The 22,737-nt window shown below is 32.2% G+C and overlaps 2 protein-coding genes and 1 long non-coding RNA gene across 3 annotated transcripts; 2 read left to right on the forward strand and 1 right to left on the reverse strand.

The window, feature by feature from the left end:
• Nucleotides 1–881: 881 nt before the first annotated feature.
• LOC114192418 (uncharacterized) lies at nucleotides 882–2,745 on the reverse strand. The gene is made up of 3 exons (XR_003606107.2): nucleotides 2,580–2,745; nucleotides 2,403–2,470; nucleotides 882–1,162 (listed from the first exon to the last, which is right to left on the reverse strand). It is a non-coding gene; the product is annotated as an uncharacterized LOC114192418 (long non-coding RNA).
• A 7,291-nt stretch (nucleotides 2,746–10,036) lies between these two features.
• Nucleotides 10,037–14,026, forward strand: LOC114175157 (magnesium transporter MRS2-I-like). The gene is made up of 11 exons (XM_028059928.2): nucleotides 10,037–10,394; nucleotides 10,478–10,507; nucleotides 10,868–11,012; nucleotides 11,137–11,258; nucleotides 11,773–11,847; nucleotides 12,764–12,988; nucleotides 13,087–13,131; nucleotides 13,234–13,278; nucleotides 13,381–13,410; nucleotides 13,548–13,670; nucleotides 13,760–14,026. Exons 1-11 carry the CDS (start codon nucleotides 10,116–10,118, stop codon nucleotides 13,844–13,846), a joined length of 1,206 nt encoding a protein of 401 aa, XP_027915729.2. The 5' UTR covers nucleotides 10,037–10,115; the 3' UTR covers nucleotides 13,847–14,026.
• Nucleotides 14,027–15,829: 1,803 nt separating this feature from the next.
• LOC114164289 (E3 ubiquitin protein ligase DRIP2-like) lies at nucleotides 15,830–22,507 on the forward strand. The gene is made up of 8 exons (XM_028048900.2): nucleotides 15,830–16,046; nucleotides 16,178–16,408; nucleotides 17,127–17,226; nucleotides 18,593–18,923; nucleotides 19,069–19,511; nucleotides 19,630–19,677; nucleotides 21,626–21,698; nucleotides 21,993–22,507. Exons 2-8 carry the CDS (start codon nucleotides 16,294–16,296, stop codon nucleotides 22,164–22,166), a joined length of 1,284 nt encoding a protein of 427 aa, XP_027904701.1. The 5' UTR covers nucleotides 15,830–16,046; nucleotides 16,178–16,293; the 3' UTR covers nucleotides 22,167–22,507.
• Nucleotides 22,508–22,737: the final 230 nt, after the last annotated feature.

Raw genomic sequence — 22,737 nt, forward strand, 5'->3', positions numbered from 1 at the left:
TATTTATTTATTTGTAATTACTTTTGAACATCTTGTTATTTAAATATTAAATTTCAATATACTTTAGAAAAATTTGTAACTACCCTTTTAGTCCAACATAATCATAGGTAATAAAATGCTACGTAATTACCAATTTATTCATATTATGAACGGATCTAGAATGCATAGGCATGGGTTCTGACTCCTCTCTTTAAAAAACAATATAAATATATGTATTTATATATTTTTATATTATATTTTAAAACAAAATATATGTATTTATATATTTTTATATTATATTTTAAAACAAAGTTAATTGTGAATTGATAATAAAAATCCAAATCAAACAAATATGTTAAAGTTAAAATTCTCATAAAATAAATTATTGTTTAAGGTAAAAAAATTATAATAATTAATCAATTCTAAATGTTGACAAAACAAATAACTAAAGAAATCAAGCATAGAGTAAAATAATAATAAAATAAAATAAAAGAATTTTTGCTTGACTTAAAAATTAATGTATGATAAATGTTATTTTGTGGGTTAGGTTGCTCCATTGCGTCATTGACTTGTGGACCAACAAATTAAATACTCATTCTATTTCGCATTTTATTTGTGAGCTAGTAACACATAAATTCCTCTTGTATTATCATTCCTAGGTGAACCCATTAATAAAAGAAAATATATTAGTTTTTGTTGATTATCTAAATAAAATAGATTAAAATATCATGAGAAATTAAAATATCAAAGTGATAATAAATTTTGATATAGATTGGACGACAATAATTTTTTGTGAAAGTATGTATTTTGTTGATAAATTACACTCCCTTAATTATATTGGAGAACGTGACATCCCATTTTTAATAGATTAATCTACCAAATAAAACATCACAAAATTTTGATAACGAGAACCAATCAAATAAACATGAAACGTACGAAAGGTAACTATTACAGTCATCCCAAAAGTACTTCAAAAGGAAAAAAAAAAATTATGCATGCAACCATGCCACAACCAAAGGGAAAACTAACAGAATTCAACCGTTTAAGTTTAGCAAAAGGAGTTGCCACCGGACAACCATTACAAAAGGCCCAATGGCCATGAAACTGCCCCTAAGGTCATCAAGACAAGAAAACTAGGCCGCACCGCTATGTCCCCCGGATCCATCTCGAACATCCCTCTCATCTGCTCCCACCAGAAGGTGATCATCACAAAAGAGAAAACATAACAGAAACAAACACAAAATGCAAGGGTAAGCTAGTGCAATTTGGAACTTATCATGATATAGAAGAACAAGTACATAAGCATTCCCAGGCATACAACACAGAGACACAAAGTCATGTTATGGCAAACAAGCGAGACACTATGACTCAATTATCCGGATACATATACTAAGATCGGATTCACTGGACGCTTGCACTTGTGGTGGCCTCTACTGCTCTGCAGAGCCATTGCCAATGGGTTTCACCCTACCACGCACAAGGTTAGCCTTTAAACGTCTAAGGCCATTATCCTGCCAGAGACTAGGGCCTCCCGCTACTCTCACCACTTGGGTCAGTTTGCTCTACTTGAGACTCACTGACCCTTTAGAGCTTCAGGATGCAATCCTTACTTGAATCCATATGTTAATATATACACTACACACCACCATGAGATCTCCCCACGAGACTCATGGAATTACGTCTATCACATACAAATTTCATGTTTATCATACCCCAACCACCACTTCCATCTTATACATTAAATTCTCATTTCACCCAACCATAACATAAGAATTCCATGTCATTACTCATACCAAACATACCAATCCCAGTGCATGTCACTCATATAGTTACACCATAATCATACATGTTCGAGGTAAATAGCCACACACAACGTAAATGGAGATGTAACACATAATCTGCACGATTCTCGCCCAGGCTAGAAGTCCTCGCCTAAGCCGCAACAACTATCTCGCTTAGGCTAGGCCTTCTCGCCTAGGCGAGGCCTGGAACAGTGGCACTCTGCGAGCATCTCGCTTGGGCGAGACCAGCTCGCCTGGGCGAGACCGTCCTTCGCCCAAAAATAAAACACCTCGCCTGGACGAGGCTGCGAACAGAGCACACCAACTTCTCCTTCGAGAACTTGCTTGAGCGAGGTACTCTCGCCTGAGCGAGACAACGCATCGCTCAAAGACAAGGGCCTTTCGCCTGGGCGAGTTGCTCAAGTAGAACCTGGGTGAGTCTTAGGCGCTCTCGCCTAGGCGAGATTGACAGTTCTCGCCACTGTCCCCACACATGCAGTAGAGTAACAGTTCAATCCAACACCCAAAAACACATGCACCCATTTTCAATCGATTACACATACTTCTCAAGCTTATAAACATGCAACAAACCAAAAAGACACCCAAAAACAGCTTTGAACGGTTAAATCTAGATTCCCTTACCTTTTTAGACACTAACACAAGGAATGGTAACCCACTAAGACAATAGGGCACTGGAGCAAGCTACGGAGCTAAAAACCAAGATATACGGAGTTGAGAAAAAGGGAATCAGAGGAACCCAAAACAGAACTATAACTCTTATACTGGAAAAAGGGGAAACGAAGTTGAGGTTCAACTTACCCGAGAGTACGAAGCAGATTGGAGTTAGCTGGTAAGGAGGGGGACTTATGCCCTAACAGAGCCCTTTTTGCTTTCGTAGAGAGAGAGAGAGATGAGAGCAAATTGTTTTTCTGAAACAGAGGTAAGTGAGAATGTGAGGGGTTGATAGGGTATTGGGGTCCTTCAGAAGGGCTGGTCCTGGACCTACGAAGAGGCCAGGCCCAAACACACATAAGACTAAAAAATGGAGCTTACAGAGAAAGAAAATGAATGTATGAATGTCTTTTTTTTTTCAGGGTATTAAGAAGGTAAAAAACGTGTTTATAAATAAATGTTTTAGAAAATTTAGAAGAATTTTATTATATTTGGACTATTTTTGTTGTTTCCAAATAATTTAAAAAAGAAAAATAAATTCTTTAACACCATTTAACAATTTTTAAAAAATAAAATAATTTTAACAAAAATTAACTTTTATATTAAAAAAATGAATAATAATAAAAAATAATATCAAATGATAATAAAAAGACTATAGTGTTAAAATATCAATGCCGTGACAACTTTTGTTATTTTAAAATATTTCTTTTTTATGGGAAATAACAACATTAGTCATATTAATGGTATCAAACCCAATTTATTGAATAACCTAAACAAGTTCTTAACTGACCTATACAAATGTTTTGTGGGACCAAAAACTCTTATAAATGGGAGACTCTCCAATTGTGTTGTGGTACGTTATAATTTGCAGTAATTAATGGTTAAAGAGTAATATTCCAATGGAGTTGTCCTTAATCTTATTCTCTCAAAAGCCAATGGGAGCATGAAACGTGGCTTCCAAGGACAACCCTTTAAACAAAATGCATTTAGTTTCCCATGTGATGCGATGTGATTATTATCACTCTCATGTCATGTCATGTCATGTGCAGGGTATCATCTATCACATGACAACTTAACCTAACGATAACAATGTTTTAAAGGAAGTCATTCAGAATATAATTTTTTAATCAGATGTTATGTTATGCTATCATGTAAGTTCATAAAAAAATATGAAAAGTCTATTATTAATATTCTACTGTAAATATTTATTCATAGAAATCAAATCAACAATTTAAAAGCAATTTTACGAATTTAACACTTTAATGAAATACCATTATAGTTGTTAAAAAAAATTCAAATTATTTAGCAACTTAACAAAAATAATGTAACCAACCTTAAAACAAATATTAGTGGTTGACATCATCTGTGGCTTTATGCGCAATGAGGAAACACATAACTTATTTTCAACAATTAATTGTGAAAAGTTGACAAAAAAACAAAGTTGTTCAGAAGAATGCTTTTATTTATGATTTTTCCTTTAATTCGTACTAGCGTAATCAGTGGTGAAAAATTACACCGGAATTGTGTGAATATAGACACATATAGTGTAATGGCATTAATATTTTTTATTCTTTATCACATATAACAATTTTACACGTCTTAACCTTGATAATGAAGACGATGTGATCTTGCATCAATATCCTTATCATCTCACTAAAAGGGTAAGTTAAAATTTTAATTTATAATTTGTGTTATTTTTGAAATACAGTTCATTGACATTTCATATTAAAAATTAAGAACATTAAAAGTATTAGTACTTGATTAAAAACTATAAAAATTGAAAAAGAACAAAACAAATTTGATTGGATAAAATTGTTTTTGGTTATGCTTGTGAAAACCAATTTAGTCGACACCAAATTAAATGCAATCCTACACTAGCACATGACCATGTTATAGATTTATTCAAGGTAGAGGTTGGACAAACTTGACTCTGATATTCAATTCACAAACCATTTTTAACCTGCCAAACATGAAAATCCCATATTACTTAAATATAAAATTAAATTATAATATAGTAATATATATAAGCGAAAGTAAGGTGTTAAAAATAATATATGAGCGGAGCGTTAAAAGTTAAAATATGAAGGTTAAATATATTTATGGTCATTAAATATTGAAATTAGTCTATATTTGAAGCTTTTAACCAATTAGTCGCTCAACATTTAAAGTGAATGAATTTAGTATTTTTAATAAAATTTTGTTAAGTTTATTTCACATTTCAAGTATGTTTTATGATAACATTTGACTTATTTATACGATTTGACACATTTATACTTAAGTAAATTTAATAAAATTTAGTTAAAAAGATTAAATTTAGACATTTATAAAATTAAAGAACCAGACGAGACTACAATTTCAAATGTTGATTTTTACTTAAAAAAAATAAATTGTTAACACACTTATACCATGACTTTTAACATCCTGAACTTGTTGCCAATATTGCAATTCCAAGAACATGTGCTTACTAGTTGTTTAATTTATTTTTAAGTTATTTTAAGTAATCCATTTTGCTAAAACTTTCTTAAATGGTACTTTAAGTTTTTTTTTTTTTTAGTTATTGTTTAGAAAATATATAAAGTTCACAAGTTTAAATTAAAGAACATGAAATTGTAAGTTGTTAGGAACTATTTAAGGTTTATTCCATTAAAATAAAATAAAATACAAATTACTTAATAACAATATTCAGAGACTATAAATACTATTTTGTATATGAAATAATTCTATGTGATTTTCTTCTATCAATAATATCCCAAAAGTATTGATCAACAAATCCTTTTCAACCAATAAAATGGATACATTGTTAAGTAGTTTGGCGTGTGCTTTCACTTTAACATAAGCTATAAAAATATATAAAGGTTAATTATATGAGACAGTATAATAAATACGTAAGTTTATATTTAATCCAATAATAATAGAAACATTAAACTATAATTATATATATTGAAAATTTATAAAAAACTATTTTTATGTTCCAAGAAAATCTATAAATTATTAAATCGATAAATTAGTAAAAAAACTACTTCTGTTGTTAATTCCGGCTAAAGTTTGATGTCGAAATTTGTACCGAGTCTCATTAATTTGTGGGCAATTTCATTCTGCACATCTTTCTACACCCTCATAAAATCTAGGAAAATATCATAAGCCTCGACTTGTAATTATGCTATGGTGCAATTTCTACACATTCAATTTTACATTTTGTACGGACTCAATTATATCATACGAAATGTAAAAGTAATAGAAGTTACATAAACCAAGATGAAGGGTTATTTCTTAGTTTGAGTTGTAGTTCAGTGTTCAGAAGTCGTGAAATTTTGGAAACGAAAAAATTGTGGCAACAGAGTTAAATAAATATACAATCGAATGAATGTTTCAGAAGAATATAAAAAGATATTTGGAGCTATATGAGAGGTCCTTTTCCACCATGAATCTCAGCACAGACACGATTGACACGTATTGTTAATATCAATTTCACGTGTTTGCGCTTTTAATATTTCTGGTTGTCAAAATTTCGTATATTTTCAAATTTGTTTAGACAGAAGAAATCACCTAAATTTTACAATCTATCTCCATGCTTTTTAATCATCTAAACTTCATCTTTTCTTTTTCTTCTCAAATATATTTTATAAATGAAAATACTACTTCTATAAATTAGATAAATATTCTCGGACACCTTTTTACCCCACCAATAATTGGACAATAATTGGAGCACCTCTAGTCACTCATGTAAGAGATTCTTATGATTGTTTTAGCAGTAAAATTATTATTTGTTTTATAATGTTATATTATTGTTTTCTGATCATAAACATTAAACTAATAAAATTTTTTATTCTTGAATTTTAATTTTTTATGTCTAACATTATTTATTATTATTATTATTATTATTATTATTATTATTATTATTATTATTATTATAGAGTTGACGATAAGAGTTAAGTCAAGAAGGAACTTAATCCATAATAATATATAAAAGAGATTTTTATTTTTGTGTATACATTTCAAAATATCAAATTTACCCTTTAAATATAATAATTTATTAAATTTTTAAAAATTGATCATTATTTTTACAAATTTTTTATAAAATCGGTTATCTCTGTTTATTCTCTTATTCTTTATTTATTAATGGTTATTCTTTCATCTATTGTAATATATTTCAATTTATTTTCAATAAACATAATTTTAATTTATATATTAACTTAATAACATTACAATATTATCACCTACTAATATAATATCATGCATATTTAAAAAAATCTATACACACAGGCGCGATAGCGCCTGTGTTTACGCTAGTATTATGTTAGAGGGGATATTAACAATTTGGCCGACCACATTGATGAATTTAATGTTTTATTTGTATTGGAAGTTATAGAAGTGTGAGGTTATATACTAGGTAGTCACTTATAATACTTATAATACTGCATGTAATTACGCGTTTGATATGTGAATATATTTATTTTAAAAATAATAAAATATGATACGTGATAAATATGAGTTGAAAGTATATAAATAATTTTTAAAATATAATAAAATATTATTATTATTATTGTATGAATCCAAATTAAATCCAAATTACATCATTGGTCCAACTTTCGTAAATTTTGTTCACTTTGGACCTCATTTTTTTGAAATATTAAAAATGGTTCTCATTTTTGTAAATTGGGATCAATTTGGTCCTTTTTACAGACACGATTTAGATTGTTAATGAAGGATAATAGTAACTACAACGTGTCACTTTGTGATTTTTTTTATTTTTTAAAATATTTTATTTTTTTAATTTAAAATGAATTGTCCACGTGTTAAGTCAAAATTGTGACATGTGGCAGTGTCAGTGCCACATGTCACTACCACGTGTCAAGTTAGTATTATTGTCATGTGTCAGTGTCTCGTGACTTATATTCAATTATGTTATAATTTTTGTTAATTTTGTTCAATTTAGTTATAATTTTGATTACTTTTGTTCAATTCAGTCCCAATTTTGTCCCTCTCCAAATTGACAAAATTTAATATCCATATAAATGTTATACTTAATTTTTTATTTTTTATTAAAATTTAAATTTACACTAAATATGTCTTTCATTATTTTTAAACCAACCGTAATTATATTATTGAAAAGTAAATTATTAGATTTATGTTTGATGTTTGCTACATGTAAAAAATAGGTTTAGAGTCGGTCTTAAAATAATGAAGAATTTTTCTACTAATTTTAAAAACAATAAAGAACTTTCCTTCTAATTCTAAAAATAATGAAGAAATTTACTTCTAATTTTAAAAACAATTAAGAATTTTGCTTATCATTTACAAAACAATGAAAAAATTTCCTTCTAATTTTAAAAATAATAAAGAACTTTCCTTCTAATTTTATAACTAATTAATAATTTTCCTTCTAATAATAATGAATAATTTTTCTTCTAATTTTAAACTAATTTTAACCATATTTTTTACATGTAGGAAACAAAAATCTAATAATTTCCTTTCAAAAGTATAATTAGGTTTAGTATACAAATAATAGAAGAAATATTTAAAATAAAAATGAATTTCAATAAAAATAAAAATTTTAGTATAACATTTATATAAAAATTAAATTTGGTTAATTTGGAGAGAGACAAAATTAGGACTTAACTGAATAAAAATAACAAAAAATGGGATTAAATTGAATAAAATTAACGAAAATTAGACTGAATCTAATATAAGTTACAAGACACCGACACACACAATGACATTAACTTGACACATGGCAGTGACACTGGCTTGACACGTGACATTGTCACATGTCATAATACTTAACACGTGGATAACATTTTTAAAATTTTAAAAAATTTAAAAATTTAAAAATTTAAAAAATTATGAAGTAACACGTGACAATTATTATTCATCATCTATTAACTACGTTTGTAAAAAGAACCAAATTGACCATTAATTTACAAAAATTATGACCATTTTGAATATTTCAAAAAAAAAAAAGAATCACAGTAAACAAAGTTTATAAAAATTGGAACCAATAATATATTTAAGCCTTCATTTATTCAAACCCAATGCAGCTAAAGAGGAAACCCACAAAAATACAAAGCAAGCCAAATATTTGATGTATAGTAACAACGCTGAGAGGTTAACAATAACAACAAACAACAACCACCACCATTAATTACGGTAACATTGTGTGTTTGCTTATTAATGTTACATGTTCCTCTACTCATTGTGCTTCCCTCCACATCATTGTTGTGGTGATGACAACATTTGTGGTCTTGAGCAACAAGGAGCAATGCAGGGTAAAAACTAAATGGTAAAGAATCATTAAACCTTCCTTTTTCAATTCAACTACAATCATTAGTAGAGACCTTCCACTACAATACTCTTTTGCCATGCGTCGTTGAGAATATTTTAATATATATAATTTTTTTTTTACGAAAAAACATTTTAATAAAATAAGTTCTCATTACTAAGCAATTTTTAATGGTTCGAATAAGACTTCGATAATGAGAATTGCAATCTTTGAACTAATTTTTGACTTCTCACTGTGTCCATTTGGTTTTTTAAGTATTGAACTCTAGTTTACTACTTTATAATTAACCTCTGCTTAAAACATATTTGATTGATTAAGTAACCATTCCTTGCAAAACTATTGACATTTTTAGCTTCAATGAGGTGAGTACTCTCAAGTAACACTTCTTTAACTTTTCCCTTATTAGTTTTCTGAAAAAAAGAAGAATATTTAGAATTTAAAATAAAATATATAGTAACAATATTTAAAAAGTATATTATTTAATTTATTTGAGAGAAATAAATCTATTAAGTATGAACAAGTGCCATGATTTTGATAGTGAATTTTACTTTATAATTGATATTATCATGCCTTCAACATCTTTTCTTTCGGCTTTGTGAAGCTTATGCATGATCCCAATCCCACATGATCTTAATTCGCTCCCTCACCTCTTACTTTTTAACAAACAAATATGGTGTTTCTATTTTAGAAATAGATAGAATTATGATTTTTCTTTTGAAAGTATGGTTGATGGTAATTCTATTTTAGACATTCTATTTATTAAAATAATAATTTAGGAACCAAAATACAGTATCATTTACACCACTACACAAAAGAGATACAATTTTACATATATCAAATTAAATTGATTTTAGTATTCCATAACTAAATAACAGTATAATTTCCACTTAAAAGTAAAATCATATAACTCCTACTCTTATTTTTATATTTTACAATTATATTATTTTAATATAATAAAAAATGCATGTAATCGCCATTATACAGCACTTTTAGAACTTATCTGCAGAGGACACCATGCAATGCAAGTATTAAATTGACTGAAATGAAGTTGAAAGAAAGAAGAGCAAAGAAAATATTACGTGGACTTCAATGAACCTGCACCGGAGATATATACATCTCCAACGAACATAAAATTAAATATTAATAATAAATCAAATAACATTTAGCTAGCAGAGTTGAGACAGTATCTATGAAACAATAAATTTCGATATGTTATATGTTACAGTTATGATACTATGTCAATGTTTCCAACGATTTCTCAAAGTTTAAACCAACGGTGTTTAAGCGTAATTGTGGTACTTTTTTAACCTCTCCTCTTCGGCCACTGAGAAACAACCCCACACACTACCTGTCACCAAATCAACTCATGCAACATATCTTTCATTGCTCCCTAACTCTTCCAAATGCCATCATTCTCTCATCCTCTTCCTCACTTCCACCACATGGCTCTTTCTGCTTCTCTGCTCCAACTTCAACCCTCTTCACTAAAGAAAAAAACCGCTGTTTCCAGAAGTTGGGTTCTGCTCGACCACCATGGCAAACCCACTGTGCTCGATGCAGATAAGCTTGCCATCATGCGCCTGGTTAAAATTCACGCCAGGGATCTTCGGATTCTCGATCCTCTCTTATCCTATCCCTCCACCATTTTGGGCAGAGACAAAGTCATTGTTCTCAATCTAGAGGCAAACACTTTGCTTCCATCACTTCTTTTCTTCCGCTTTCTAATTTTCTTTCACCAACTCATTCATTCCTTCCTTTTCTGCAGCACATTAAAGCTATCATCACTGCAGATGAGGTATGCTTGCTACTTATAAAGTTCTACAAAATTTAAATTATGAACAAGTAATCTATATGTAGTATTTTTGAAAAATTCATCACTAATTTTTACTCACTCTGAGTTACCTAGGTCGAGTTATAGTATTAGGTGGAGAACCCACTTCTCATGAAAGAAATCCGTGTTCTATAGAGAAGTAAAATCAATTTTCAATCACTAAAAATTGTGACTTTTCATTGGTTTTTAGTTTATGTATGTGTGTCATGTTCGATGTCATTGTTCTTTCCGAGCTTACAGGTAGATACAGTGGAAATAGAATCAATTTAGTGAGGTTGAATTGAGTTGTGTTGTGTTGTTTGTTCTTGGTGATTGGTGATGCAGGTGTTGCTAAGAGACCCAACTGATGATGACGTTGTGCCAATTGTTGAAGAGCTTCGACGACGGTTACCTAAAGTAAGTGCTTCTGGAGAAGGCCGAGGAGAAGAAGAGACGTGTGCTCAAGATGGTGAAGGTGGAGACGAAAATGGTGTGCTTTGTGAAACATTTTGATTTCATTTTTTGCTATAATTAAACAGTGCTAGTGTTGTTCTGTTTCGGGCTCTTTAGTTTTCCTTCTGTTGCGATAATGGAAAATTGACCATGGCTCGTAGAATTTCCATTTGAGATACGGGCTTTGGAAGTTTTATTTGAAGCAATTTGTAGTTTCCTTGACGCACGAACGAGAGAGTTAGAGACTGCTGCTTATCCAGCTTTGGACGAACTTACCTCAAAGGTAAAAAGTCTTTGCATAAGAATTGTGTATGTTTTTCATAGATTTTTCACTTTGGTACAAGAACATAGCTTAAACATATCTTCACATCTTTGTATTGTCACTGAAAAGTTGTCACAACATATGTCAACTTATAAACTAGGTCAAGAAACAGTTTTGTTTATAAATTGTGATATCAATTTCCTTTTGATTTTTTAAATTATTCTCCCCCTTTTAAGCTAGCAAAATGGTTTTGGAGTGAGAATGAGATATAAAACTATTATCAGAAAGACAGCACAGAATCCTTAAGGATTAAAACCTAATACTGATGTTAATTTCTGATCTAAAACTTCAATGTTAATTTCTGATCTAAAACTTCAGATAGCTTCCATATCCATATCGAAATCTGGTGCATAAAACATGCAGTTTATGATTTGAAGTTTGATTTTCATTATCAGTTGTGAGTTGTGACATATTTTTTACACTTGATCCTCCTCTTTCTCTTCCACCTCTCTGGTTGAATGACACTTGTGTCCAGATTAGCAGTCGTAATTTGGATAGAGTGAGAAAATTGAAATGTGCCATGACGAGGCTGACAAGTCGTGTTCAAAAGGTATGTTGATATAACAGATAGATATTTTAACACAGTGAATTCCCCTTTTCCTTTTCTCTACGAGTTCTTTATTATTAAATTGTATTTCTAAAATAAGAACGTGGCAATGCTGTTCTATGAAGCCTGCATACTCCAAAACTAAAATTGAGTTTTTTAGATATGTTCTTCATGCTGTGAAAGGAATTGTAGTGCGTACTTCTTTATGCATTCTTTGAACAGAAACAAAATGATCCTAAATGAACAATATCTTTACATTATATGCAATCTAGTCTTTCTTTGTTTTAGGAAAGATGAAAGAAAGGTTTAATTGTATTAAAAAGGAGAAACAAGGTTACAGGCTATTAGTAGAGTATGATCAATTTTATGATGGCGTTGAACTTTAGCAGACTTGATAAATGAGCTTAGAAGCTGTGCTTTTCTCGGATGATGAGTACCGAGGACATGGAAATGATACAATTAGCATTAGACAATTGTTTAGTATACGATGTTTCTTAATTGTTAGCTATTGTAGTCAGTAATTGTTTTAAATTCAACCCAAGGTGCTTCTAGAAGTAGTTAGCCAAAACTAGTTGAGATACAGACAAAAAGTACATTATTTTGTTATGATCACAGATATTTCTGCGATTATCATAGTTATAAATTAACAAGGAATTCTATGTATTTTCTGTATATACATCAAATATTTTATAAATTTTTGTCCACTATCCGCATGTATCTTATCCTAAATTATTTTAACAAATATTGTCTCACCCCACCACACGTGTATATATATATATATCATATTGTATCAGAAAGATGAGAAGTATGTGGGCTTCATAGGTAACGAACTTGCCTGTGACTGATTTTCCCTCCCTCTCTTTTTCATATTAGAAGCAGTATATTTGAGTTTGCGTTTACTTTACTAGCTTTCTTGTAGATTAGAGATGAACTAGAAAACCTACTTGATGATGACGACGACATGGCTGATCTTTACTTATCAAGAAAGTCGACCGTTTCATCATCTCCAACAAGTAGCTCTGATGCTCCCAAGTGGCTTTATGGTTCTCCAAATACAGGTTCAAGAATACACAAATCAAGCAGAGCAAGTGGAACAACAGTTCACAGGGACGATGATGTTGAGGAGCTTGAAATGTTACTGGAGGTTGTAAGAACTCTTCATCTTTAATGTTGCCACAACACACAGATAGTTTACTTAAATAAATACCATTGAACTGAATAATGTTGTGCTTTGGTTTGCAGGCCAATTTCATGCAAATTGACGGCACATTAAATAAATTGGCCACAGTATGAACTGCATTTTCTTCTTATCTTTCGTACTTCATTTCTGATCTGCACTACTTATCTGATAAACTTTTCTATTTTGATATATACTTCCCTTCATTTCAGTTGCGAGAATACATCGATGACACAGAAGATTACATCAACATACAGGTAAATCTTATATTTGAAGCTCTTACTAGAGGGGGAAGAAATCGAACACCCCATTTATAGCATAACAACTCTCTGTAACATGTCACACATGCATGCACGCAGCTTGACAATCACCGAAACCAGCTGATTCAGGTACAAGCTTTTGCCAGCTGATTAAGTATTTATGTGCATACATTAATTGTCACGAACATTTTTAGAAACATTTGTTACCAAAGCCATGATTGAAGCCTTTAAATACTACTGTTATTTTCTATCATTGTTTCGGACAGCTGGAGCTCTTCATCAGTGCCGGCACTGTGTGTATGTCCTTATATTCATTGGTGGCTGCAATATTTGGTATGAACATTCCATACACATGGAAATCACCAGGCCACGAACATGTGTTTAAATGGGTATGTAAAGGTTTTTGTCACACAAAGGAAAATGTTTGTGATAACAGGTTTTCCTGATTCTTTTTCCAATTCAATTTTTACAATTTTAGGTGGTGATCTTTGCGGGAATGGTTTGTGCATCCTTGTTTTTATCTATAGTATCTTATGCCCGACGCAAAGGCCTTGTTGGGTCTTGAAAAAATGTTGACACATTGGAGGGAGACATCAGATTCAGTCAAAAGTGGTCGATTTTCACACATTGCCTCAAAACAATACTATATTTTTCTCTCTTTCATTATGCGTACTGAATATTATGTTTATATCCTGTTTCTAAAGTGAACAGATTAATCTTTTTTTATTTATCTTATTTTTCAAAAGCGAGTCTCTTCTTTTCAACGGTCAAAGTCCCTTGCATGTCATGTACAAGTTAAATAAAGAAAACGTTAATTCTCTTTTTAATGCAAGGTGTTTGGTCAAATGAGTTCTGCTCCAGTTCCATCTTCTTACGGCACCCATCGATAATGCGCATGCAGCTATAAATTACTGCAATCATACAATTATTATCAATTTATCATGGTTTCAGGACAATTTCTAAATTTGGGCCGTTCTCCACCACTTTGGTTTCGATCCAATGATTATACATTGGTTTATTTTGTCCATAATAAATGGTGGTATGAAAAAGTTGGAGAAAATAAGCGAGACTGGTGTAATTATTGGTAGCATTTCTCCCAGGTAATCATGCTATATTAGCAAACAATGAAGCATGGACAGGGTGTGGACGTGATGTTTGAACTTTAGAAAATTAAGGTTAGCAAAAAAAAGAAAGTTGGTTTTGTCGGTGCTAACTGTTATAATTAATTGATTAATATTTATACAAATCCGTGATTCAAATTCCAAAATCTTTCTCTTAATCTCTGACGTGGATTGACCTCGAGATGCATGGTTTTTTTTTTTGTTTCACATTGCACGGGTTTCAATTACTGAATTGCGCATGGGCCAGGGTTTTGCAAGTCTGAATTGGACTCACTCAGATTTGAAATGGGGTAATGACCAAAAAGGTAGAGTGGGGAGGACCCTTTTGCAAATAAGATAAAAACGAAGATCACATGTTCCATTTTTCGACAAAGCCAATTGAAGGAGAGCTTTTTAACTTTGGGGTTCGGTTTGGTGTGTGCAAACCTAATTTTTTATTTTATTTTTTTTCTGGATTAGAAGATGAGGATAAAGGTGCCGCTAACTAACAAACCTTCAATGCGAAGCAAGTGACATTCGGACACGTATTTAACATTTCTACGTGAAATTACTGCACCTCACATCAACCATTTCCCTCTGCTACCTCTGCTAAATCAAATGACATTTGAGCACGTATTTAACATTCCTACGTGAGATCGCTGCACCTCACATCGACCACATCGACCATATCGCCCCCTGCTAAAAAATAAAGCTGCACAGAACAACGATAATACACTGATGCCTAGAACAGTAAACATTAAATTTTATTAAAATATTCTATAATATGTGGTAATATTCAAATATAACATTTTTATTCTATTCTTTTTATTCAAATAAATGAATAAAAGAGTTTTTTAAATAGTTTTTTTTGGTCATTTTTATCAATTATAACTCGATTGAGTTTCACTATCCAGTGGAATTTGAGGGTGGATGGTATATATATGATATTTTATTTAATAATTCAAGTTTTTCGATATTTTATTTATTTATAAAAATTGATTTTAAACAAATAGTTTCCATTTTAGATAGAGTGCATTTGATTCTAATTAAATCTTTCCATGAAGTGTAACAAAAATTGTTGGAAGAGACTCCTCCTACATTACATACATGCACCTAAAAATTACCCAAAATATAATCTCTTAGAACAAAGATTCAACACCTTCAAAACACACTACACTCCATGCGTAGTATTTTAGATTTCGAAGAGACTGAAAAATTAGAAGTTAATATTGGAGAGGTTATTTATATATTTTATATATACATTTCTCCATTAGGGTGAACCTCCCCGTTACGCGCCGCAGGCCCAAGGGTGCGCATGTTAACCCAGCGCACATTATCGCACACCCTAACTTCTCTAGCTGTCCTTTATTTTTTCGTCTAGCTGTCGTTGGTTGAAGTGTGGAACATATGTCCTTATAATATTTTGTTTGAATTGTCTATATTTTCCAATAAATCAAAATTCACAACAAAAAAAACCTTATAGAAAGAGAGAACAACACAGAACTCCAACATACACACAGAAACACTCGGTTTCGGTTCATGCGGGAACGAGAGGTCCTCCCGATTCAGATCACCCACAAAACAACTCAAACTCCCTCTGCCAAATCCACCATAACCCACGTCAAATCCTTTCGAATCTCACCGACCCATTTCCTTTTCGCACCGGTATTCCTCCTTCCTCACCGATCGTTGTTGCTGCAATACCCACCGTTGCCAACGGTTCCATCCATTTCCATGACCTTCTTTGTTCTCTGTTCCACCCTTTCCCACACTGTGTCTTCTTCTTCTTAATGCAGAGAGTGATTGCCACCACGGAATGGACGTAAATTTGGGAGGTGCAGGCGCCGCGATAGCATGCAGGGTGTGAGCGTGTGAGAATAGTTCGTGCGAGCGTGCAAGAAAATTAAGGAGCATGCCGAATCAGGTGGCGAAGGTCCGGAGGGACACGATTGTAGCATGCATGACTTGCCCACTCTGCAACAAGTTGTTCAGGGAAGCCACAACCATATCCGAATGTCTTCACACGTGTGAGTGCTCCTCTCTTTCAATCCGTGTCAATTTTTTCTTCGATTTCTCTGCATTCGCTTCCTCTCTCACTCTCCGTCCGGATGTGGGGGCATCTGGACTTTGCGTAACCGGAGGGAGATATGGGTATTTCGTAATTTGACGTGTCCAACAAAAGTTTTGTTTTTTATTTATTTTTTTTCTAATTTTCTTTTCTTTTGGGTCTCTCTCTAAGTATACCCGTTGAGGACATGAATGCTGGTCAGAACAGTGTGCTTTTTATTGGCTAAGTATTCTTGTGCTGTTCCATTAATGTCCTTGGTGGAAAGGTGTTTGAACTTTTTACTACAACCCCACTGTTTTTTAGTAAAACCGCTTCCTTGTACATGCGAACACATGCGAAGATTCAATCTTGATCTCACTGCATGCAAAATTACATGCGAAGATTCAATCTTGATCTCAATGCATGCAAAATTACATCAACTGTCGTGGAAGCGTGACTATTTTTACGGGGTTGGTCCTTGCATTTTCTGAATAATTTTCTCTTGGTGTTTGGTATGTGTTGTTTGGTCTAATTTGATATCTTTGCATGCACCTTTTTTTTCTTCAGAGTACAAGTTCCAAGCAAAGTCTGTTGTGTGTGGCAACTAAACTAATATTAGATTTTTTTTTTTTTTTACTTTTTCTATGGACTATTAGATTTTTTTTTTTTTTTTTACTTTTTCTATGGACTATATTCAGTTTGCAGGAAGTGCATTTATGATAAGATTACGGAGGAGGAATTGGAAAGTTGTCCAATATGCCACATTGATTTGGGTTGTGTTCCACTGGAGAAACTGAGGTCAGTCCCTACCTTTTACTTCTTCCTTTAAAAAAGAAAAAAAAAAAAAAAGAAGAAGACGAAATACCTCTCTGCTATACTTTAAGTAGTTGAACATGCATGGAGGGTGTTGTTGCTTTAACGTGTTTGTTATGCTGTGTAGTAAGAGTTTATCTTTATGCAACCCACACCCTAAATATCGCTACAACTCACAAGCCTGCTAAAATGGAGACAGGCCTTTACAAGATGAAACCTTTCTTTTGAAAATGAATAATGTTGTTGATGGGTCGAGACATCTGCTATAAAGCTGTTGAATACTGTTCGTCTTTCAAAATCTGTTGAAAGATCCTGCCTGGGACCAAAGACACAAATAGCTGTCATAGACCACACCGTTATCTGATCTTCTTAGGTGGTATTATGTTCTTGCAGCAGCGGGCAAGAATGAGCAATGTTCATGCTTTTATTGTGCTGTCAAGATAATGTTGCATCAATCTTTCACTTTATGAAAACTGACATAAGAAGGATCCATCACCTGCAAGAAGAATTTGTTAGATTAATACATGCATATAGTATACAGGGAAATAATTAAATGCCCTCAAATTTGACATATTTCTGTAATTTAGTTGATGATATACATATGGTAATGCTGTTAGTTTATTACTTTGAATAGTTTTCCTGACTGACAGACATTGCGAATGGATAATAATATAGATTATCATAAATGTAAAGTGTTTAAGGCTTGACAAATACAAAATTATGGTAACAATAAAATGTAATTTGTATTGCATTTAATAATTTTTCATCTAAACTTCTAGTCGGAAACAGAGCAAGATGAATTGGAGAAGGATGGTCCTTATGCAGTTACTTGATAAAAGAACTGATATAATTCATATCACCAAGGAGGGGATTTTGCATCTGTTTTGATTAAGAATTTTTAAAATGTAGATATATTAATAATTTCCTTTGTCTTCAAAATAATATCATTTGATTCTATTCGCAGTGATGGTGTTCTTGTTTGCAGTGCTTGCTTTAATTGTATTACCCAAAATTGATGTATTATCTCATTACCAAATGTCCTTGATCATATAAAAAACAGCGAAATAGTTTGAGACATAAGGAGGATGGTGACGAACTAGGATAAACAAATTGGGTTTATGATAATTGCATTGATGAGTTTTCTAGGTAAGGGAAAACATGAGAGTAATCTGAACTATCTGAAAAGAAGTAGTTCAGGAGGAGTGTTTTTTTTGTAATGAATTACCTACACCAGTTTTCATATAATGAAACACACTTCAACATTGTTTGAAAACTACAATCGAACAAAACCACATAGCTGATGATGTTCTGTTTTGAATTGTTGCGTGCTACTTTGGTTTCTGATAACCAGGCCAGACCACAGTTTGCAAGATGTAAGGGCCAAAGTTTTCCCCGTGAAGGGAAGAAAGGTGAAGGCACCTGAAGTTGTGACCTCAACACCAATACCAGCTAGGAGAAAGGAGAGGTCTCTTTCGTCTTTGGTGGTCAACACTCCAAGGGTATCTACACAGGCAACAATGACAGGAAGAAGAACAAAACCTTCAAGAAAAGCTAGTGGTCTGCGGTCCTCTAGTTTTTCCTTTGAAAAGCCCATTAAGAAAGAGGAAGAATTGCTGGAAGATCATCTTGAGAGTTCAAGCTCACCTGAACATTCAAATAAGTTTGCTCAGAATTCCGGACAGGTAGTACGAGAAACAATCTGGTTTTTATCTTTGAACTTGCTATGTATTGTTTTGTCTCTTGATCCTGGTTCATTTGATTTCCTGGATCATAGGACCATTAGTTTTGCTAACATTCTTATGGTTAATTTTTCTTTGGCTGGTGCAGAGTATGTCCCCTTGTGAGGGTAGTCAAACTGCACCCAATAAAGGATCAGAGAATGGTGGCGAAGCATATGATGCAAAATTGGATCTTTGGAAGCCTTTGAACTGTTTAGTAGAGGTGGCAAGTAGGAGTAAATCTTTCAAGTCTCATGTGCAAGGGTCTGATGCTAAATTAGAAACCACTCAAGTAAGTGAGAGTGAGTCTCAGATGCAGAAAACTAAAATTAAGGACAAACGCAAAGGAAAAGTTGAGGAAGAAAAGATCATCCCTCATCCTGCTACTTCAGATGCAACAAAACCCAATAAATTGCGCAGAATGCGCAAGAAGAAGGAGCCTGCTTCTGGAGAATCAAGCATATCACCCCAAGCTGTGCTTGATTCTGCAAGCAGTAAAAGACTCTCTAGGACTGGTCCAATCTGGTTCTCCTTGGTAGCTGCAGAAAACCAGTGAGATATCAATCTTTGAAACTCAATAACTTATATCAAATCCTAAGGATATTATATATCTCCTACATATCCTTTTTTTGGTTATTTTTGAAGTACTAATTTCAGACTGATGTTTCAGGGGAGATGCACCCTTGCCACAAATTCCTTCAAGCTATGTGAGAATCAAGTAAGTTCTTACGGACTCCCTGTACCTTTATTCTCACTATTTGCTTCTTTAGTTTTTGATTTATTGCGTTCTTTTATGAGAGGAATGTCATGCTTGGAGCAATGTATAACTTATGTTACTCATACTATATACGTGAATCTCTAGAAATTTTCATGAATAAGTTTATCTCAGTATGCCTTTCTTGGTGTAATAAGTTTTGAGCAACATATTAAATTTTGCTCAGTGACAGCACAACATTGCTTCTTGATAATAGCAATGTCCTCGCATTCCATCAAATCTTATCAAGAAGAATAAGTTAGATGGAAACTAGTTTTCTTAAATTTGGCCTGATATCATCTGCTTTTTTGTACCCTTATCCTAAATTATTTGAAAAACATTACATCAAGGCCCCTTTATTGTTTGAAAAACATAACTGTGCATCTTTCTGTGGGGGAAGTTGCTGTAAATGTTACAAAAAGAGGGAGGTTATGTGCAATCTGAACAACCTTCAGGAATTGTCTACTTAATTTACTAATCTTTTTAATGTCCCATTAAGCTATATAATAATCTGTAAATGCTAAAAAAATCTAAAAGGTACTTTGTTGAACCTCTAATTTTGTTGATTGTAGAATAGATTGTTATTGCTCAAAACACAAATACTCTTCTCATTCTGAAGTCTTTCAACCGGAGGATTTTACCCTTTAGCAATTTAGAACACTCAGACACATACAACAGATCTTCAAGTTCTCCGCATTCCAAATTGTCCTCACCTAGGTTTTTTTTTGGTACTACACAAGGAGTGAAATGGAGAAGACTTTTTTTTTTTTATCAGCTTAAATTTGGAAAAAGATAAATAGATAAGATATAGAATTCAAGGTTTAGTTGTTTAGTTTAGTATAGTATAAATAAAAGAGAAAAAGGCTTTAAAAAGTTGTGTTATTTGATTGGAAATAAGAAGAGAGATAGAGAGATGAATAAAAATAGATAAAATAGTAAGGTAAGTCCTACTAATTAGGGTTTGGGAGTTGGGATCAACAACACTCTTTTGTTTAAACTAGATCATCTTCGGTGAGAAGGGCTTGCATGAGTTTCTTATATACAAAAATAATATCTTAATCTGGGTTCTTCAAACATGGTTTCCTTAATTAACATTGAAAAGAGTTGTTTATATAAACACTTATCTTCAATTTTCGAGAACCCCTATTTTGTGAGATCCATGCTAACATATTTTTATCAACCTCTTACTTTTGCTGTGGTGGGTAACATAATAATATGATTAATTCGTTTGTCAGAATTTGTGAAGATCAAGGAAATATGTAAGCTATTTTAGGGTGGTTTTGGGAATAATAAAAATGAAAAACTGAAGTTCGACAGGGACCTATCATGAGTGTGGATAAATTATAGGTTATGTAGATTTTTAACAATCTGTATGCTTTCAAGGATTCCAGCCATATTTAGATACTTTTTTCTTCCCATCAATAAATCTAGCCACTAGCATATGCTTTGTGTCCTTTTTTTCTTCTAATGTCTTGAATTTGAGAATTTTCATTTCAGCTTCTTGTAGCAGTGAATTTGAAGAAAGTGTATTTGTATCTCTCTAAACTTTAGATTTCATATAATCTCTGCCTAGTACAAACTTAAAAAAAAAAAGATTACATTTACAAAAAGTTGCGATTTTTTTCATTATACATCAACTGTGTTGGTTATGTACACGAGAGCATGTGAAGGGTAAATCAAAGTTCAGACTTTTAACACGAATGTAGTTATATTGATTGTGTAATGCATTTGTATTATCTCTATTGATTTTATGTGTCTAGTTTAGATGGTTTCAGCTAGCTTTTGATACATGACAAAAATATGCTAGAAAAACTATGTCCACTACTCTATTTATGCTGCTGCTAAAGCTTCTTAAAATGTGGAAATCAATCTGAACTAGAAAACGATATAATGTCTTTTCTGTTTGCTACAGGGATGGTAGCGTACCAGTCTCATTCATCCAAAAATACCTAATGAAGAAACTGGACTTGACTAGTGAAACAGAGGTAACTCTCCGTTTGTAATACATCCAAAAAACATCAACAGGAACCTAAAAAATTTTGTTGTCTTGTTCTGATTGTTGTCTGCTATATCAAAACATAAACAGTTTGATTGTCCAGAAGCTCATCACACTTGCATTATTCCATTAATATAAGCAATAATTCCTATCTGTCGCAACTTTAACTGTACTTAACAATAACCATGGAAGTTGAATTACACTACTCTTTACATGATTGTAGTTTTTTGAAAAAAATGGCTGCTTTTATGTCACTTCACACTTGTGGTGATTGATTTTGCAGGTTGAGATTAAATGTATGGGACAATCAGTGCTCCCTACATTGAGTCTATATAATTTGGTTGAGCTGTGGTTGGATACAGCATCCACGTCACAGAGAATTTCAGCAACTATTGGTTCCTCAGCAAAGGATTTTGTCATGGTACTGTCTTATGCTCGGAAGGTTCCACACCCATGACCATGTTTCCCGGTTCGTACTCTGAAAATGTTCTTCATAGCATTTGCCATCACCACCGTGGAGAACAGGATTAGCTTCGCCAAATAAATTATAAAGCAAAATTTTCTCGGTTCCAATGTACCTTCTTATGTTCGTTAATGTTTCTCATCTGGTAGTTATTTTAATGTTCATTAGATCCTCCTTTTTCAAGACTATTTTTTTTTTTTTTGAAGACAATCGTTTTATTCCAATAATTTGGAGGGCACATGTGAGTTAGACATAAGAAGCCATGCCTGGTTAGAACTTAGAAGAGATGCTTTGTTGAGAATTTGACATTCGAATGAAGAGGAATTTTGTTTTAATTTCTTATCCCTTATTCTGTTTTTGTTCTCCGATAAACATTATGCAGAGGTGGATTATACGTGAGAGTGTGCAACAGCATTTCTGTTTTTTTAAAATTATTATTAAATATTTGATAAAAAAATATTTTACTTTTTCATCTTATATATTTTTCTTCCTAATTTTGTCATTATCTGATTCTTTACCTAATTAAGACCTAAATATTTTTTAATTGACTCGGTTTTTTCTGTTC

This window comes from Vigna unguiculata, chromosome 1 (genome assembly GCF_037176805.1).
Source record: "Vigna unguiculata cultivar grain cowpea cultivar isolate G323 ecotype 2 chromosome 1, ASM3717680v1, whole genome shotgun sequence".
Classification (NCBI taxonomy): Eukaryota; Viridiplantae; Streptophyta; class Magnoliopsida; order Fabales; family Fabaceae; genus Vigna; species Vigna unguiculata.

Excerpts from the sequence above, each read along its gene's own strand:
- LOC114175157 (XM_028059928.2), top strand. The coding sequence starts at position 10,116 with ATGCCATCATTCTCTCATCCTCTTCCTCACTTCCACCACATGGCTCTT. Across the intron at positions 11,013-11,136 it reads TGAAGGTGGAGACGAAAATG|AATTTCCATTTGAGATACGG; the intron begins GTGTGCTTTGTG and ends CATGGCTCGTAG. Across the intron at positions 13,411-13,547 it reads ACCGAAACCAGCTGATTCAG|CTGGAGCTCTTCATCAGTGC; the intron begins GTACAAGCTTTT and ends TGTTTCGGACAG.
- LOC114164289 (XM_028048900.2), top strand. The coding sequence starts at position 16,294 with ATGCCGAATCAGGTGGCGAAGGTCCGGAGGGACACGATTGTAGCATGC. Across the intron at positions 16,409-17,126 it reads ATCCGAATGTCTTCACACGT|TTTGCAGGAAGTGCATTTAT; the intron begins GTGAGTGCTCCT and ends GACTATATTCAG. Across the intron at positions 19,512-19,629 it reads TTGGTAGCTGCAGAAAACCA|GGGAGATGCACCCTTGCCAC; the intron begins GTGAGATATCAA and ends CTGATGTTTCAG.